Genomic DNA, 14,055 nt, shown 5'->3' with positions numbered 1-14,055 from the left:
ATGTCATTGTTGTGATAGTGTAGGAGGACAGGGAACGCCTGGGGTCATGACCCACCATAGAGTTCCTAAACGGAGAGACAGGGTGTTAGTAGTGGGAGTACTGGGTTCTGTTGAGTGTAAAATTCTTGCTCTGCTTCCCTCTCTTAGACCTAGGTCTCGGTCCAGAGACAGTGGTGATGAGAACGAGAATATCCAGGAGCGTCACTTCCGCCCCCACTTCCTGCAGGCGCCCGGTGACCTCATCGTCCAGGAGGGCAGGCTCTGCCGGATGGACTGCAAGGTGAGACCACGCCCCCTTAACACTGAACCCACCTTTCCTTGACCTCTTCAACTACAGCCACACCTTTAGGATTCTGCCATTATAGGCCTGGTGTTTATGGAGGACTGGGAGCTTTTTCATTACTGGAAGCAGGGCAGGATCTAAGAATTCCTAAAAGGAACATTCCAACTTTCCACAATTAACCCTGGTGTTCAGCAAATAGTAAATCATAGAAAATGGAGGAAAGCAGTGCAGATCCACCCTCTAATTGTATGTATGTGTCAGTGATGAGGAGTGTCTGTGGGCCTGAGAAAGGTGTCCTCCCCATTAATTGTATATACTGGAGAAGAAAAAACTGAGGGCTATATATTTAATTTCTTCTTTAATGATGAATGGCTCAGACAGAGCGCAAGAGGGGAAATCCTGGGGTCATTTTGCTAGGATTACCGGGATCCCTCTCACTCTTTCTGCAATCATGTCTCTCTCCACACTCTCCTTCCCTTTGTTTTCTCTTTCTCTGTCCATCCCCTTTTCTCTCTTTCTCCCTTGGTCACTAATCCTCCCTGTGCGGTCAGACCGTTAGAAAACGATGTTACAAAACTGTAATACAACCAAAAAGCAGCATACACGGATTTCACACGCTATAAAATTACTCTCTTTTTATACTCGTCCAAAAAATAAACACAGTGAGTCTCCAATGTCTTGGGGCTCTGAATGTCAATTATATTTACAGACTATATTTATTTCCAAATCGTTTGTGAGTTTCCAAACTTTCCATGCCAATAGTGTCTCAACTACAGGAAGTGTTCTGCAGTCAGGCTGAACCATGTTGTTCAACCAAAAATGTATAAATTCTTCTTCAAGCACTCAATACAGTCAAGGCCGGACACACACACACACACACACACACACACACACGCACACGCACACGCACACGCACACGCACACGCACACGCACACGCACACGCACACACAAACACAGGCTCTACTGGTCAGACCTTCCTTTTGAAGGCCAGGCAGTTCCCATGAGAAAACATGCAGGAGACTCCAGACAAGCAACAATTAAACACTGCTGCTCTCACTGCAGACAGAGACACACCATATTACTGTACTCACAATGCAAATATATACAAGCACATATACACTGCAGATAGAGTCATGCCCCATCTAGATTCAAATCATCACATCACTGTATAAATAACACAATGTGAGGAATGAGTCATTGAGTATGTGTTGCGTTCCCCCCTCTAGGTGAGTGGCTTGCCTACACCAGATCTGATCTGGCAGTTGAATGGTCAGACCATCCGTCCTGACTCCGCCCACAAGATGCTAGTGAGGGAGAATGGCGTACACTCATTGGTCATCGAGCCCGTGTCCAGCCGCGACGCAGGCATCTACACCTGCATCGCTAGCAACCGCGCCGGACAGAACTCCTTCAACCTGGAACTCATTGTCGCAGGTAGACACCCATACAATACGTAGATGTATAAGTATAGACAGATGAACCACATTAAAACATCGTCACAGGAAAGTACCCATCATCTGTGCTTGACTTGGACTGAAATAGGTTCCAGTACTTATTTTGGGTGCCGGCACTGTTTATATTTAGGTGCAGGAGCTGCACAATACTTTTGAGCAACTATTCTATAAGAGGAACAGGAGCTCAAGCAGTAGAACATTTGAGGTGTTGGTACTCAGCTCCGGTGAGCTCCTCCTGCCCAAGTCAAGCACTGGCCATAATATTTTACATGTCTTTTCAGATATAAGGGCCCTTTGTCTATTTTTATTTGTTGATGCAAATACCGTAGTACTTATCACAATACGTCATAGTTTGATATACTATTAACTGACCGTGGTCTCTCTCTTGTCTCCAGCCAAAGAGATTCACAAGGCTCCTTCGTTCATCGAGAAGCTGCAGAACACTGCTGTTGCCGAGGGTAACCCTGTACGTCTGGAGTGCCGTGTGTCGGCTGTCCCCAACCCAAAGATCTTCTGGAAGAAAGAGAACGAGTCGTTCACTCACAATACAGACAGGATCAGGTAAGGCAGCTCTACCATGCACCGCCTATGGCTTGTATTATATAAGTCCAAAAACAGTCAAAGGAAGTAGTGAAGCAATATTATTGGTAAGCAGCCTCTTAAACTGGACCTGCAAATGATAAAGATATTGATGATCTGACAACAGTTGGTGAAACTCTGTCCTGAGGGAGTTTGTTGAACTCTGTTTCCCAGCATGCACCAGGACAACTGTGGCTACCTGTGTATGATCATCCAGCCAGCCATGAAGGAGGATGCTGGATGGTACACCGTGTCAGCCAAAAATGACGCTGGCATCGTGTCCAGCACCGCACGACTCGACGTCCACAGTAAGTCCCCCAGACACCAATGTCTTTCTCTGTGTCCACACAAACCAACTGAATATTATTTACCCTCTAAACACACAGGACCAAATGTAAAAGGCAAGATCTCAGTTATTGTCTCTGTTCTCATCTCTTCCACCTATGTTTCGTCCTCAGCTCAGTGGCAGCAGCCCAACACTCCCAAGCCTAAGAAGGTGCGTCCGTCTACGAGTCGCTACGCAGCGCTGACAGAGAGAGGACTGGACGTGAAGGCAGCCTTCTTCCCTGACTCCAGCCCCCTGCAGCTGGGAGGCCTGGTGGAGAGTGATGACCTGTAGAGACCAGCGGGGTTCACATACCCCACTCAACCCCCTAATGCCTTAAAACTAACCCCCAGTGCTACAAGCACCAACCCCCATTCTCCCCCGTTCTCCCCAGACATATAGGGGTAAATGTAACCCCCTCCATCCGAGGCGTATTACGACAATGCCACAGATACTATTTTGGAAGATGGATGACGGGCAATGTGACACCCCATAATATCTCAGTGTCAATGAAATATGGATCCCAACTTAGAATCAGATGGGGTGGCAGGTAGCCTAGTGTTTAGAGCGTTGGGCTAGTAACCGAAAGGTTGCTAGATCGAATCCCCGAGCTGACAAGGTAAAAATCTGTCGTTCTGCCCCTGAACAAGGCAGTTAACCCAAGAATTTGTTCTTAACTGACTTGCCTAGTCAAATAAAGGTTAAATAAAAAATGTAATAAAAAGATGGTTCCATTTGATCAACCATAGGAATAGGAACTACCATAGGAACCAGAGGAATTTACCCTTGGTGGCCATTGAAGTTAGTTTTCAATTCTGTGGTCCATTAAAAAAAAATATTGTTCACAAATTTCTGATAATGGGTGGTGGAACTGAAGAAGACTTGAATGTTGGTAAATTAGTTCTCAAAGTAACTCTACCATAACCACACACCTCTTAAGTGCCTAAGATATCTCACATGAACTCTTTGCAAAAAATATATATATTTTAAGGTCTAAAGTAGTGTTATTTTGCATGTGACAATGGTGCCATTTGTAATGCTTTATATAAATTGATGCCTTACTTATGAAATACTCCCCCAACAAAGGCACCCAATTATAGGGGTAGAGATATGTAGAAACAGGACAGACTTTGGATGCAATGGAAAGGTATGGAAAGTCCAAAGCATGGGAGCCGCACGTCATGTTTCCCTGGACTGTTGAGAGACCGCAAAACACAAAGTTGTTCTTTTATATGGTTATCACAGCATAGTCTTGGTAATATAGCACAACATGGATATAAACAGTGTCTGGTTTTAGTCATTAATAGCACAATACCATAGATATCAGCATTGTCAGGTTCAACATTTAGCACAAATACCATCGATATTGCACAAGGACTTACTTTTTTCTTACATACTTTTTTTCTTGTTTTTTTGTCAGGTCAAATGACCTTGAAAGTTCAAACTATTTAGTGACTAGATGAGTTGTGAAAAAGAGAATGTTGGCTGAATGACTCGGACACCGTTGAGAGCTCTCACCATTACCATGGTAACTTCAGTGATTGATTGATGGATAGAGGGCCATGACTGGCTAGGAGGTACTGGTGTGTGAAGGGAGAGGGGTTATCCTGGGCCAGGAGGCCCAGGTGATCAGTCTCAGCCCAGTGACAACAGTCACTTCAACGCTTGTAAACTATGTGATCCGTGAGTGGAAGTCAAGGACAGAGGAAAGCAAGTTTTTGGAATAGAATTCACTGTAGATGACAAAGAAGAAATTGACAATGTTGATGATGAAATGATGATGGTGTTGATGAGGAAAATGATGGTTATGATTGATTTTGTAGATCAGTTATTTTCTTTGGTTTATTTTTGAAGTTTAAAATCTTCACAGACAGTCCTAATAATGGCTTCAGTTGATTGATCACACACCACAGATTGTCTGCTTTATTTTTGTATGAGAAAACTTTCCCAAGAAACTTGACATAAATTATATTAGTGATTTTTTCTTTCTCAAATGTTCAATGACAAAACATAATCCTGTCTGTATTAAAATATCACACTTTTTGAAACAATATATATTGCCTTAATTAAAAGATCACTTGGGCCTATTTCAATCACAATATCTGTCCATGTTTTTATGAGGAACTTATACCAAATGACTATTATTATTAATTATAGCAAAGCTGTTAAGGGAAAGATATACACAGAATTGTATTGAAATAAGTAATGATGTATTTTCTCTCACTACTGCATTATTAAATAGGCTTCTTTTGCTGTATCTGTTCACAGCATGTTTCATCCTGCCATTACTGTGATCAGTCACACAAACATATAGGACATCTTTTTGATTTCAATGCCTGTATATGGAATGTTCTCATGATATTACATTAGTTTATGAAAGATAATAAAAAAATGTAAGTGTCTAGAGGTACTGTGTTTATGTTGAGTGAGGAGACAGTAGGAGACTGCTCAAATCAATTCCATACAAAAACTTACCCAGCAGCCATATCATCCATCACAGGGGAAATGCCATTGTTTATTGAGAATTCTTATCAGATTTGACCTTGATCCCTAGTTTACATTGTTTCCACCTTGATCTTAGGTCACATGATAGACAGCAGATGAGTGCAGATGCCCCAGATCTATGAAAGCTTCTAATGACGTGTAAATATATGTGACTGTTGAGCAACCTGTGTGTGAGGGGGCTGGGCAGCACACTCCAGTGGAGGTGAAATGTCTCTCCACTGGAGGAAATAACAGATGAGATCACAGCATTTCAAATCTCCACACTGAGCATGACAGTCACCTCTGACCCCATCCATTTGCACCACCGATCCTGAGCTGTAACTGGACTCTCAAAACATTCCATGGGCTAAAAATCCCCTCCAGCTGTAGGCACTAGGCAGGCAGTCAGACCCCATCCATACCCCCTCTCTGGGCCCCTCCAGGGCTGGGCTCAAGGGGGGGGGCAGTGGTTGGGGCCTGCGCTGTGTCGCGGTCCCCCAGGGGAGTGGGAGAGTGAAACATGAGAGCTTTGGTCAGCACTAGGTGCCTAGAAGTCATGGAAAGAGTAATAGCATTAAATCTGCTGATCAAAGTTAAGGCCTCAGGAGCGTGGAGGGCCAGACTGAGTCAGACACAGTGGAGTCAGCAGTGTTAGCCATGAAAAACTGTCACTCACATAAAGACACACCCCCTCTGAGCTATGTGGAGCAGTACCCTGTGACTCAGCACTGTGTACCGATAGGGGCAACAGTATTACATGAACCATACTCAGGTATACATATCTATGGCCCTGACTTATTACAAGGTCAAGCCCACACAACATCTGAGAGAAATACGTTTTTGTGCAAATTGAACATTTCTGGGATCTCAGCTCGTGAAACATGGAACCAACACTACATGTTGTGTGTATATTTTTGTTCAGTATAGATAAAAAACATATATTTATCCCTTTCCTATGCATGAACCCAGCCCATCCTAAGCTGAAACATACATATACTGGAAAACACAGACCTCTCCATTGTAATTCTCATCTGAGAGTCTCTAAACCACCCAGCTGACAGTTAGGAGGTATAGTGGGCACCAGGTGTATATAGAGGGGTCGAGGGCCTCCCTACATGGCCAGCTGCAGCCCTCCGTCCACCACCAGCACCTGTCCTGTGATGTAGGGAGACTCCAGGAGGAAAAGAACAGCCTTGGCCACCTCCTCAGGCTCCCCAAACCTCCCCAGGGGGATGGTCCGCACCCCCTCCCCTTCCCTCAGCCCCACTGTCATGTCTGTCCGGATGAAACCTAGGAGAAAGGAGAAAAGATAAGGGAGGGTCAGCATCAGGAGAAAACTGAATTCGAGCTGAGAGGACATTGGAAACCAATATCCTAGGTACAGTACAAGTCTTTCTATTTTAGCATGACAATGATGAAGGAGATGGCTGAAGCATACACAGGAGTACAAAGGCTAAGACAAGACAGGAGAGAAGTGGCAGTCAATAGATGAAAGAGAGAGAGGAGCAGTAAAGAAAAGAGGAAGAGACAGCTCCATACCTGGAGCCAGCAGGTTAACTCTGACATTGCGCGAGGCCACCTCCTTGGCCAGGGAGCGAGTGAAGCCCTCCAGACCTGCTTTACTGGCGCTGTACACACACTGACCTGCGTTCCCCTTCAACCCCACCACAGAGCCTACAGTACACACAGATCACAACCATGAGCAGTGATTTGGCTAACTCAATGTAAAGTGAAGTGAAAGATTATGTTTATTCCCTGGACCACAACCACCACCTTGTGGCCAAATGGCAACATAGAATGCATCTAGTATCATAGCACCCTGAGCGGAGTTGCCAATAACCGGATGGATCCGGTTTTCAGGGATACAGCAAATTCAACCTAGCTTCCTTTTCCGCTGAAAACCAGATGTAGGAACTCCGCTCAGGCGCTTTCTTCTACGTCTGCTACGTTAGGTTAGTAACTCAGTAGTGTGAAGGGGCTGGACATATGGTGCATTCAGAAAGTATTCAGACCCCTTGACTTTTTCCACATTTTGTTAAGTTACAGCCTTATTCTAAAATATATTAAATCGTTTTTTCCCTTCATCAATCTACACACAATACCCCATAATGACAAAGCAAAAACAGGTTTTTAGAAATGTTTGCAAAGGTATATTTAAAAAGAAAAAAACGGAAATATCACATTTGCATAAGTATTCAGACCCTTTACTCAGTACTTTGTTGAAGCACCTTTGGCAGGTCTTCTTGAGTATGACGCTACAATCTTGGCACACCTGTATTTGGGGAGTTTCTACCATTCTTCTCTGCAGATCCTCTCAAGCTGTCAGGTTGGATGGGAGGCATTGCTGCGCAGCTATTTTCAGGTCTCTCCAGAAATGTTCAATCGGGTCCAAGTCTACTCAAGGACAAATCAGAGACTCGTCCCGAAGCCACTCCTGAGTTGTCTTGGCTGTGTGCTTAGGGTCCTTGTCCTGTTGGAAGGTGAACCTTCGCCCCAGTCTGAGGTCCTGAGCGCTCTGGAGCAATTTTTCATCAAGGATCTCTCTGTACTTTGCGGCGTTCATATTTGCTTTGATCCTGACTAGTTTCACAGTCCCTTCCACTGAAAAACATCTCCACAGTATGATGCTGCCACTACCATGCTTCCCCGTAGGGATGGTGCCAGGTTCTTCCAGACGTGGCGTATGGCATTCAGTCTTTAGACGCCTTTTGGCAAACTCCAAGTGGGCTGTCATGTGTCTTTTACGGAGGAGTGGCTTCCATCTGACCACTCTACCATAAAGGCCTGATTGGTGGAGTGTTGCAGAGATGGTTGTCCTTTTGGAAGGTTCTCCCATCTCCAAAGAGGAACTCTAGAGCTCTGTCAGAGTGACCATCGGGTTCTTGGTCAGCTCCCTGACCAAGGCTCTTCTCTCCCGATTGCTCAGTTTGGTCGGGCAGCCAGTCTTGGTGATTCCAAACTTCTTCCATTTAAGAACGATGGAGGCCACTGTGGTCTTGGGGACCTTCAAAGCTGCAGAAATGCTTTGGTAACCTTCCCCAGATCTGTGCCTCGACACAATCCTATGTTGGAGCTCTACGGACAATTCCTTCGACCTCATAGCTTGGTTTTTGCTATGACATGCACTGTCAACTGTGTGACCTTATATAGACAAGTGTGTGCCTTTCCAAATCATGTCCAATCAATTGAATTCACCACAAGTGGACTCCACTCAAGCTGTAGAAGCATCTCAAGGATGATCACTGGAAACAGGATGCACCTGAGTCTCATCGTAAAGGGCATTTCTAAAATCCTGTTTTTGCTTTGTCATTATTGGTTATTGTGTGTAGACTGCTGAGGATTATTTATTTATTTAATCAATTTTAGAATAAGGCTGTAACGTAACAAAAATTCAAGGGGTCCGAATACTTTCCGAAGGCACTGTACAGTAACAGTACCTATGTTGACAATGGCCCCTCCCTGGGTGTGGAGCATGCTCCGTAGCGCTGCCTTGCATGTCAACATGCTCCCCAGTAGGTTGGTATGAAGCAGAGCCACCATGTCCTCGGGCCTGGTCCTCAGCAACAGACCATCCCTGAACACATACACAGGAGATGGATGAGTTATTTTTTTATACACATGCAAACTCACCTGCATAGGTGATCATTGGAGTTCTGAAGGTATGAAACGAACCTGTACGAGTACTGATTCATGCAAGTATTTCACACGCACACACCTGTTGATACCAGCTGCATTGACCAGGTATGAGATGTTTCCACAGGTCTTCTGGATCGTCTCAAATGTCTTCTGAACTTCCTCTCCTCTGGAGACGTCACAACTAAAGGCCACATGGTCAGCTAGAAAACGAGAGATTGGTTAAACGTAAGGTCAACCGAAAACTACAACTGTGTTTAGGCCTAATAAACAACATAAGTGAATGTGGCACTAGCCTAATCATCTGGTTAGAATAGGGGTTCCCAAACCTTTTTGGCCCATGACCCCATTTTGATATTTAAAAAAATGTGCGACCCCACCCCACCATGTAAAAATAAGTTATGTAATCAACGGCCAATGTTAACTTTTTGAAATGGGGCTATGACAGTTTATTACAAATCATTCTGACAGTACTTTTCACAGTATTTCAATCTGAAGGAAGTATGGTTTGAAGTGACAGAATTGACGGAAGTTCAGTAGATCATCAGTCAATAATTTTGTATGATGTTCTGTGTTAGAAAAACTAGCCTGTACCTTATTTCCCCCCCCCCAGTCGTATTTAGTGCCTGGCCCTGTCCACTCTGGTGTTCCTGAAAGTCTTATCTTTCATTGATGGGGTCATTATATTTAGCAGCTTAAATGGTTCAAAAGATAGTAAGACATTTGTTGGAAGAAAACAGAAAACGTGCTGTTTTTGTCAACCGCATCTAGCGGCTACCGGAGGTTACCAACGTAAGACTAAGAGATGCATGACACCCCTGCCGGTATAATACTGTACCTCCAGCGAGGGACACCACAGTGGCCTTAGCAGCATCCTGATTCCTGGACACCACAGCAACCCTGCAGCCTCTCTCTGCCAGCAGCCTTGATACAGCCCTGCCAATGCCCCTGGAGCCCCCACACACCACACACAGCCTGGACATGCCCCTGCCCTGCAGAAGAGACCACATCACAGAGCAAAGTCAAAGATGAGATGACATTGGCATTTGGTTTCAGGGTCAGATGGATTTAACGTCTACTGAAGCCCTTCCTTAAAGCTAGAATCCATCATTTACATTTTTGGAAATATACATTAATGATATACAGTGCATTGGGAAAGTATTCAGACCACTTCCCTTTTTCACATTTTGTTATGTTACAGCCTTACTCTAAAATGGATTAAATGTTTAAAAATCCTCATCAATCTACACACAATACCCCATAATGACAAAGCAAAAACATGTTTTTAGATTTGTTAAAAAAATAAAATAAAAATATCTTATTTTTATTTATATTACATAAGTATTCAGAACCTTTTCTATGAGACTCAAAATTGAGCTCAGGTGCATCCTGTTTCCATTGATCATCCTTGAGATGTTTCTACAATATGATTGGAGCACCTGTGGTAAATTCAATTGATTTAACATGATTTGGAAAGGCACACACCTGTCTATGTAAGGTTCCACAGTTGACAGTGCATGTCAGAGCAAAAACCAAGCCATGAGGTCGAAGGAATTGTCAGTAGAGCTCCATGACAGGATTGTGTTGAGGCACAGATCTGGGGAAGGGTACAAAAACATTTCTGAAGCATTGAAGTTCCCCAAGAACACAGTGGTCTCCATCATTCTTAAATTGATGAAGTTTGGAACCACCTCATACAATTGCTGGCAGCTCGAAACTGAGCAATCGTGGGATAAGGGCCTTGGTCAGGGAGCTGACCAAGAACCCGATGGTCACTCTGACAGAGCTCCAGAGTTCCTCTGTGGAGATGGGAGAACCTTCCAGAAGGACAACCATCTCTGCAGCACCACCAATCAGGCTTTTATGGTGGAGTGGCCAGACGGAAGCCACTCCTCAGTAAAGGATGCTCAGACCATGAGAAACAAGATTATCTGTTCTGATGAAACCAAGATTGAACTCTTTGGCCTGAATGCCAAGCGCAACATCTGGAGGAAACCTGGCACCATCCCTACGATGAAGCATAGTGGTGACAGTATCTGACTGTGGGGATGTTTTTCAGCGCCAGGGACTGGGAGACTAGTCAGGATTGAGGGATAGATGAACGGAGAAAAGTGCAGAGATTCTTGATGAAAACCTGCTCCAGAGAGCTCAGGACCTCAGACTGGGGCGAAGGTTCAAGTTCCAACTGGACAACCACCCTAAGCACATAGCCGGAGTGGCTTTGGGACAAGTCTCTGAATGTCCTTGATTGGCCCAGCCAGAGTCCTTGAACGAGATTGAAAATCTCTGGAGAGACCTGAAAATAGCTGTGCAGCGACACTCCCCATCCAACCTGACAGAGATTGAGAGGATCTGCAGAGAAGAATGGGGAAACTCCCCAAATACAGGTGTGCCAAGCCTGTAGCGTCATACCCAAGAAGACTCAAGGCTGTAATCGCTGCCAAAGGTGCTTCAACAAAGTACTGAGTAAAGGGTCTAAATACGTACAGCTGAAGTCAGAAGTTTACATACACCTTAGCCAAATACATTTAAACTCAGTTTTTCACAATTACTTACATTTAATCCTAGTAAAAATTCCCTGTCTTAGGTCCGTTAGGATCACCACTTTATTTTAAGAATGTGAAATGTCAGAATAATAGTAGAGAGAATGATTTATTTCAGCTTTTATTTCTTTCATCACATCCCCAGTGGGTCAGAAGTTTACATACACAATTAGTATTTGGCAGCATTGCCTTTAAATTGTTTAACTTGGGTCAAACGTTTCGGGTAGCTGTTCAGATGGAAAGAAAATCCAAGAAGATGTAATTTTCTAGTAGCAGCAGAGAAGTTTTTGTGTGTCAGAGATTTTAGTGCAGAAGAACTACAGGGGGGTTTGAGAGAAGGGTTTTCAGCCTCCCAGGCTGACAACATGGTGTAGGATCTGTTAGGGCCAAAGTAGCAGGAAGGGGTGGTGGGGTGTGTTGGGGATAGTGGTATATACAGTGAGCTCCAAAAGTATTGGGACAGTGACAAATTTTTTGTCGTTTTGGCTCTGTACTCCAGCACTTTGGATTTTAAATTATACAATGACTATGAGGTTAATGTGCAGACTGTCAGCTTTAATTTGAGGGTATTTTCACCAATATTGGTGAACAGTACTTTTGTACATAGTCCCCCCCCCCCCCCATTTTAGGGGACCAAAAGTATTGGGACTAATTCACTTATATGTGTATTAAAGTAGTCAAAGGTTTTGTATTTGGTCCTATATTCCGCAATGAATTAACATTGTTGGGTGCATTTTCTGTTTGTTTTGGTTGTGTTTCAGATTATTTTGTGCCCAACAGAAATGAATGGTAACTAATGTATTGTGTCATTTTGGAGTCACTTTTATTGTAAATAAGAATAGAATATGATTCTACACACTTCGACATTAATGTGGATGCTACCATGATTACAGATAGTCCCGGAAAAAGCTGAGTGAGAAAGTTATACGCACAAATATCATACCCCAAGACATGCTATCCTCTCACCATTACATTAACACTTGAGGTTAACATTTTTTGGGGGATATGATATTTATGCATCTAACTTTCTCACTCATTATTCACATTTCATTCATGATTATCCGTAACCATGGTAGCATCCACAATGTAGAAGTGTTTATAAACATATTATATTCTTATTTATAATAAAAGTGACTCCATAATGACACAATACCCTCACATTAAAGTTGACAAGTCTGTACCTCAATCTCATAGTCACTCTATTATTTTCAATCCAAAATGCTAGAGTACAGAGGCAAAACATTAAACTTCGTTTAAGAAAAGAATGGAACTAAACGGGGTCTGTTGCAAAACGTTTTGCAATAGAACTGGCCTAATGAATACACCCTTGGCCTTGTCAAAACAACAACACGGCTGGGCCATAGACCCACAGATAGAACAATGGTTTAGTTATACAAATATTTGATAGACCGGCTAACTAGCGACATTATTCTAGACAGAGCATGCAACTGTCTTTGTGGCTGTTAGTTGATTTCAAAGCTAAGTTAGCTAGCTATGCTAGGATGATAATTTGAAGGTAGTTTGGTGCAAAACTCACGTTTTCACGCAACTCTGTTGTCGTTTAAGATGGATACCAAGTTGGCATTTCGCTCCATATAATTCTTATCGTTTGACTATCGGATCCTTTGACAATAACATGTGCAAACGTTAGTTGATCATTGACACCGTACACACGGAGGTCGCCATTTTTTCCTGTAGTGCGTTTATTAATTCGACCACATGGGGGAGCAAGAGATACGCACATAAATCTCACAGTTCGTGCCAGTGTCCCCGGACCACTGAGGTAGGCTGTGTCCCTCACAGGTAGCTGGACCCACAGACATACCACACCACAGTCTGTCCACAGTTTAGACGTGATGATCAAACCTAGGTTTAGGGTTAGAGTTACAGTTAGGTTTGAACCGGGAATAATAAGATAATTAGGTGGGTGCTTACATTTGTCATATTTCACACATGTACAAGTGTATGTGTGAATTGGAATACATTTTTTGCAAGTCTCACACCCCCTGAGACAACCCCGGAGAGTGGGATCAGAGCCAGGGATCAGCCATTATTGACAGCGACCCTGGAGCAATGGTTGTAGTTGAGGTTAGGGTTAGAGTTGTGGTTGTGGTTGTGGCTGAGGTTGAGGTTAAGGTTGGAACTGGGATGTGGACGCTCAGATTCAGATTCAGAAAAGTTTAATGTCCTCAGTGAGGCAATTCGTTTTGCACCAGCCATAAAACATATCACATAAAAAAAAAGAGCAAAGGATATTTACAAGCAAATAGGCTGGGTAATTTCAGTTTCATAGTGCAAGTGCTAAGTGCAATTAGTCCAGCGTTAGGTGCAAAAAATCGACGTACCAGTTGTGGCCCACTTTTTGGAAGCAAACCCATTCTATTTCGTCTCTATGTCATATCGGCATCGAACATGTCACCCTCCCTAGGAGAGGGCTGACCTCGACAATTTATTGTTAAAATGAGAGGCTGCCTGGATCTTTCATTTAAAGACCCTTGCTCCCTTCGATCTCGACGTAGACTTTGATCTATAGCCATTCTTGTGATTATTGTGATTTTGTTGTTTATTGTAAATGTTTGTAGGCCTAGGTAGCCAAATTGAATCGATGATGGTATGCTATCCATTCATGTTTTTTATACAATACCGGTCAAAAGTTTTAGAACACCTACTCATTGAAGGGTTTTCATTATTAGTACTATTTTCTACATTATAGAATAATAGTGAAGACGTCAAAACTATGAAATAACACATGG

The 14,055-nt window shown here is 43.4% G+C and overlaps 2 protein-coding genes across 8 annotated transcripts in view; one reads left to right on the top strand and one right to left on the bottom strand.

Moving 5' to 3' along the window:
* Positions 1–5,046, top strand: part of LOC129855371 (palladin-like) — a 117,033-nt gene extending 111,987 nt beyond the window's left edge. For all 6 annotated transcript variants that reach the window (XM_055922947.1, XM_055922946.1, XM_055922945.1 and 3 more), the window contains 5 exons: positions 148–280; positions 1,511–1,718; positions 2,134–2,299; positions 2,492–2,625; positions 2,776–5,046. In XM_055922947.1, the coding sequence (XP_055778922.1) occupies positions 148–280; positions 1,511–1,718; positions 2,134–2,299; positions 2,492–2,625; positions 2,776–2,936 (802 nt within the window). In that variant the 3' untranslated portion in view covers positions 2,937–5,046. The remainder of the gene's footprint in view (positions 1–147; positions 281–1,510; positions 1,719–2,133; positions 2,300–2,491; positions 2,626–2,775) is intronic.
* Positions 5,047–5,131: 85 nt separating this feature from the next.
* On the bottom strand, positions 5,132–13,001 carry LOC129855373 (carbonyl reductase family member 4-like). 2 transcript variants are annotated; one of them, XM_055922951.1, is made up of 7 exons: positions 12,840–13,001; positions 10,245–10,356; positions 9,598–9,751; positions 8,842–8,962; positions 8,564–8,700; positions 6,666–6,800; positions 5,132–6,416 (listed from the first exon to the last, which is right to left on the bottom strand). In XM_055922951.1, exons 3-7 carry the CDS (start codon positions 9,740–9,742, stop codon positions 6,238–6,240), a joined length of 717 nt encoding a protein of 238 aa, XP_055778926.1. In that variant the 5' UTR covers positions 9,743–9,751; positions 10,245–10,356; positions 12,840–13,001; the 3' UTR covers positions 5,132–6,237. The 2 variants fall into 2 exon arrangements, with proteins under 2 accessions (XP_055778926.1, XP_055778927.1); XM_055922952.1 differs by lacking the exon at positions 10,245–10,356.
* Positions 13,002–14,055: the final 1,054 nt, after the last annotated feature.

Source organism: Salvelinus fontinalis, chromosome 5, assembly GCF_029448725.1.
Source record: "Salvelinus fontinalis isolate EN_2023a chromosome 5, ASM2944872v1, whole genome shotgun sequence".
NCBI lineage: Eukaryota > Metazoa > Chordata > Actinopteri > Salmoniformes > Salmonidae > Salvelinus > Salvelinus fontinalis.
This window is presented reverse-complemented; position numbering and strand designations above follow the sequence as displayed.